Source organism: Haliotis rufescens, unplaced genomic scaffold, assembly GCF_023055435.1.
Source record: "Haliotis rufescens isolate VD_foot unplaced genomic scaffold, xgHalRufe1.0.p SCAF_75, whole genome shotgun sequence".
Taxonomy (NCBI): Eukaryota; Metazoa; Mollusca; class Gastropoda; order Lepetellida; family Haliotidae; genus Haliotis; species Haliotis rufescens.
The window spans coordinates 1,755,887-1,761,764 of record NW_025964367.1 but is presented as its reverse complement, the minus strand read 5'-3'; the positions used below and the strand labels follow the sequence as shown (position 1 = coordinate 1,761,764).

The window sequence follows — 5,878 nt, the reverse complement described above, 5'->3', positions numbered from 1 at the left end:
CCTACTTTCACTGTGAAAAAAATGAGTGTATATTTTCAAACAAGATACTAATTAATTCTAAAATTGCGTTTTGTTTAGAAAAAGAAAGAAAGTGATTTTTGCGTGTACACTTCCCCTTTAACTGAACAAATGTATTAAATGGCGTTAAAACCAGCTCATTCACCCATTTCATTATCCAACATGTGTGTTTCAGGTTAAGCATGATCCAGAATTTCTTCACCAACGGAACATGGTACGGCTTTTCCTTCAGCAACCACAGTGTGTTGGAGTACCATGGCATCATGATGCACGCGCAAGGCGACGACCACTGGTTTCCTCCGGCCACAGAGGGCATCCTGGTCGGCTGCTACTGCCTCGTCATCCTCTTCGGTCTCCTAGGCAACCTCCTCGTGTGCGTTGTCGTGTACCGGAACGCCCAGCTCCGCTCGCCCAGAAACCTGCTGATTTTGAATTTGTCACTGTGTGATATCATAATGTGCGTAATATGTATGCCCTTCTCCTTGATCCGAATGACACTGAAGAACTGGCCACTAGGAGAAGCTTTGTGTAAGATTGTGCCTTCCTTGCAGACAATTGACGTGTTTGTATCCACATTTACTATTGTGGGCATAGCGTTTGATAGATACAAGGCCATTGTCTGTGTGGTGAGGGAACGACGTCAAAGAAAGCCTGTTGTGCATGTCATCATTGGGATCTGGGTTGCTGCTATAGTGATGGCGCTGCCGATGCTTATGTTTCATCGAGTCCATACCACAGATATGGTGGAGTACCACGTGTGCGTGGAAGACTGGCCATCGGATCCGTTTAAAGGGATTTACACTACTGTCATCATGGTGGTACAATACATGACACCTACGCTCGTTATAACGATCCTGCACGCACGGATATGTCACTTCCTGCGCCTGCGCATTGAAGAGAACCCCACAACAGAAGCCGAAAATAATCGGGCACTGAGGTATATGCGACAACACCGCCGGAACCTCTTACTTCTCACCGCCATCGCTGTTTCATTTTCAATCACTTGGCTTCCATTAACGATCCTTAATGTTACAGCGGACTTTGATTACAAGCTATTCGCTGACAAGAACTTTAACTTACTGTACGCTGTCTGCCTGCTCATAGCAATGGGATCAGCTGGCTTGAATCCCCTGTATTATGGCTGGTTTAACGTCAACTTCAAGAACGCGTTCTTTGAGCTTCTGTGTCAGCCGGACGGCGAGAGCACCCAAGACAGGAGTAGTGGCAGTGGTAATGGCTCGAATGCTAAAACGGGATTCAAATACGAAACCTTTAAGGTTGATTCAAGGGAGGGGTCGATCCGGCAGAGCAATTGAATCCTATATTTCCTTAAATGTCAAACATTGCAATACCATGTAGAAAGTAACCTCATCTGACGGGAAACTATTGAGAAAGGATCCAGTTCCTAAATTTAAGTCACTTTCTTCACAAATAATATATCATTTAATATTTTAAAAGGTTACACTGGCACAAATTCGGGATATGGTTTGGTTGTTCATAGATCGTATAAATATTTCGGTCCTGGCCCTCGTTCCACAAATCGCTCATAAAGCTACGATTATCGAAAGTCTGCGATAGATATGGGAGGTACGACGGTTGCAGCGCTAACACTACTTTGGAGAACGAAATCATGGTACTTCTGATAAATTACAAAGTGTACGCTGACGAGGTTCCTTATGAAGTGCACATTCCCTTAAGAGAGTGAGTGAGGTGGTACGCCCCTTTTAGCAATACTCAAGCAATATAACGACAAGAGTAGCCGTGAACCGCCTTCACATATTGTGCATAGCGTGGGGAATAGCATCTAAAGACTGGACTACCTGATTGACGGCTGTTTATTGGGACGATGATTTGAACTTGGAACAATCTGGTTATCTGTCCATTTGCTCGGTGGGTGTATTAGGAAGTCTTATTTGAATCACATTAAACTAGTAGTGTTCCTTAAAGGAGTCCTTTGGATTTATGGCACTACGTGTGATCGGGTTTAACATCGCAATGAGCAGTACTACAGTAACGTCACGGACTGTCATTATACAGAATGACAAAAAAAGTGGTGACAAATTAAGTAACATAACTTAACCCACGGCAACTAGATTATGGCACGGCAAAAGCACTGTGATGGTAAAGTGAGCTCCTCAGATAAATGGGCCATCTGGACCCAATTAACATTACCTTGAACCGTGTCAGTTGAATCTTGGCATTGCGTATTTTTCAAATATAAGGAAGTGGGACGTTTGTAACAACGACCACGGGTATTTACAGCGAGTCATGTGATACATGTACATGTAGAGCCTAACGATCCCATCCCGCTAGTCGCCTCTTATGGCAAGCATCGGTTGCTGAAGACCTATTCTAACCCAGATCTTCACGATTGTGTAGATGTTTGTGTTTGCAAACGATAGAATCTTGAACAGACAATCCATCGACAATCCATCGCATAGGTCTACTCAATTGGGATACGATGACATGCAAATCAACCAAGTCATTAAGGCTGACCACCCAGTCCCTTCAGTCACCTATTCGACAAGCTTAGGTTATTGGGGCTGCCACATTCGTACCCGGAAACCCCGCGGAACCCACAATTAACATAGCTCGAAAAGGTTCAGTGACCACTGGACCAAACCTTACCCCGACATAAACTAAATCATCAAACCCCTGTCATCTTCTCACGGTACCATGTAACAATTGGCCTACTGCTTAATATGTAAACGACCATATGCTTTATGTCAATCTGCGCATTACTCAACAAATTGTTTTAGGCGTGTTTGGGTGATTGATTCTAATCAGTTTGGATCACTTTTCGGGGTTTGAACTCAACGTGTCAAGATTTCAGTTTGTCAATGTTTCATTTGCTCGTCAGTTCATTTCAAGGTGTATACATGAAAAGGACTAAAATATAGACATATTTTCGTTTTATATGCATCCAACATAACAATAGGATTATCGTTTCACTGAAACATGGGCCAAAAGAGGTGGTAAGCAATTGACAAATTGTTATCAGATAAGTATGGCTACCGATGAGAATAAAGTTATTATTTAATGTAGGCACTGTCATATAAATGTATAAAAAGCTGGGTCTATGCTTATGCTTTCAATGATCTAATTGACCGTGTCGCTACATAACTAATGACGTTAATAGTAACATTAATCATTATAAAATTTTGATTTGTTTCAGTTGATGATTTGGAGAATAGAGAATAAAAGCCGAGGCGCCAACCTAAATTATCTGTAAAGCCATTTTGGAGTCGCAGAACAATACTATAGCGGTGTAAAGACAATTAGTAACACCAGCGCCGAGCCTTCGAATTGACGACGTGGCCTTAAAACTCATGTATATTACGTACATGATGAACATCGACAGCAGTAATCATATAAATGTTTATTTACGATGCCTAGAATGATTTTTTTTACATAAAACCAATAGGGAGAGGAACCGTTTTTACACTCGGTGATTGTGCACGACATCGTTAACCACATTGCCTTAACAGAAGGTTGAGTGGCTACCCGGTAGATTGTAATAAGAACGTAGACCAGTGTCTTATAATCCTTCTAGAGTATTGTGAAGGTTTTGTATTCTAGAAATACAAGAGCATAATGTCCCGGTGGTCATTGTACTTTCTGTGACAATAATTGTATGGAAATAATAATGAATAACTGTGAAGTTGAGCACATGGTGTTGCAATGTTTGAACATAAGTGAATTTAGTTAGTCCAGCAGAATCGCTCATCGTAGTGCCATCCGATATAGGCTTACAGTTTATGCTCCATTGGCCGCCTGACCCCTGGCTAAGGAGCTGACTTTGCATGCGTCGGCTGTTTTGCCGGATCTAACTTTTAAATTCCAGTTATATATTTTACAGAGTTTACTGGTTTGCTAATTATTTTGTAGTTGGTTATAGCTGTTGGCTATTTTCATATGTATACGTATTTTTGTATTTACTATCGTGTACAGTTGTATAGAATGCTCAACACGAGTGTAAAAACATCGAACAATGCAGACTACTTCTGAATGACAGTAGGCTGCATGAGAAGCCGTAAGATGATGCCCTAGGCATTCGGAAGACATCCACTGACTCGGGGTTCTACGTTCAAAGACGCAGAAGGAATTCCGCAAACTGAAAACCAAATTAATCTGGCGTTAGAAGATCGTGTTTATGGATAAAATGAAAATTCATTTTTCTCAGAAAAGAACTGTGTTTACTTTTCAGCATTTTATAGAATATCTTTTCACACCTTTTACAATTTTCATAATTTTTCCTCTCTTTGGGGTTAGTGTATATTTATACAAATTGCTATCTATATTTGAGTGTGTCACACCTTCACGGAGTAATCGAGGCATTACTTGCCTCATATTGATATATATTTTGTTTGTTTAATGTTGTGTTTTGTTTTCCTGAAATTCTTTGTCACAAAGTTCCCGTGCACAAATTATTTTTGTTGCATTTCTTAACATAGAATATTGTTGCATTGATTAACTACATCTCCATAAAGGAGGATTTGAAGGAATTACCTCATGACATGCATGTGATGGACTAGTGTTGTGTTGATTCTGGAGATTTAGAAAGCGCGTTTTGAATTTGTTTTGCACTTCAATATTTACACTCTAAGAGAGGAAAGGACCTGTGCCGAGTACAATCCAAGAAAAATTTATTTTCGATGAAACACCAGTCATGTTAACAGTTTACATTGTACCGTCTCAAACTTTACCATGCTTCGTCTGATGCTCTTTGTGTCGTAGCCTGTACACAGTTTGTGTTTCATCCGTTATAACATTATCCTTTCTGTATTACATGACTCACTTGTGATAACGATGAAGATGCCTCTCGCTCAGTGCCTGCACATGTATCCTGCAGTATTCCATCAATAAAAAATGCTTCTGGCACGCAACATGTGTTTGTGTTATGGAAGTAGAAGTGTATCATCCGATTTTGACAACCTTGACAACCTTCACTGTAGTGACCTTGACCTTGTTATACTATTATAATAATAGGCTGTCCTTGGCCTTGTAATCTGAACTCTGATGACCTTCACCCGATTGATTTTCTAAAAGTGACCAAGACTCTGGAGCGTTTGACCCTATTTATCTAGATTCATTGTTTTCTTTATCGTAATATATTTTATTCTAATTACCTTGACACAGTGACCTAACTTGGCCGGACTTATCTTTAGCGGCCTAGGACATAAAGATATAGGGGGTTGTCGAAACATACGGAAATAACCATTCGAAGGAAATCAGATGTCTCCCAACTGACCTTTTTTTTATAGTGTTGTTTATAGGTCATCATTTATCGTTAACGAGCAAAAGTTGTATAAAATCAAATTTTCATTCATTATGTAAAACATCTTACTCTTTCTGCAACTGAAACTTTGATGTAGGGTCGTGTATATAAATTAAATCATGTGGACGGGGTTCACATAAAGTGACAAATAGGTACGTTAATCATACGTCGGGACATTTTTTCAATATAAGAGCTTCTTTCACAAGTTTTGAACAATTAATGAAATATTATTCTCATAACAAGAAAATAACATTTTCTATTTACAAACGTTAGGGTTATCCCAACAAAACGTGGATAGGTATTTTGTTTCTATAGCAATTAATTATGGGCATATCAATATAAACTGGTACGCATCTTCATTATTGTCCCAGCATACACGATTTACAGAATCGTGTACAACGATCAATGCTAATATTGTCCTCCAAAATTCTTAGTAAACATCAAAGTCGTCTATATTCACTAACAGCACTGCACTTTACTGCAGACATGGTTTACTGGAATCGCAAATGTTTAACTACAATAAATTATTCTTGTTGATTCCAATATTTATCTGTGTTAAAGTTATTAAGAAATAAAATATTG

The 5,878-nt window shown here is 39.5% G+C and overlaps 1 protein-coding gene across 1 annotated transcript; it reads left to right on the top strand.

The window, feature by feature from the left end:
• The first annotated feature begins 200 nt into the window (after positions 1-200).
• LOC124150599 (neuropeptide F receptor-like) lies at positions 201-4,896 on the top strand. The gene has a single exon (XM_048388664.1). It carries the CDS (start codon positions 201-203, stop codon positions 1,332-1,334), a length of 1,134 nt encoding a protein of 377 aa, XP_048244621.1. The 3' UTR covers positions 1,335-4,896.
• The last annotated feature ends 982 nt before the right edge of the window (positions 4,897-5,878 follow it).

Bases quoted from the DNA above. Each gene is read 5' to 3' on its own strand.
- LOC124150599 (XM_048388664.1), top strand. From the start codon at position 201: ATGATCCAGAATTTCTTCACCAACGGAACATGGTACGGCTTTTCCTTC.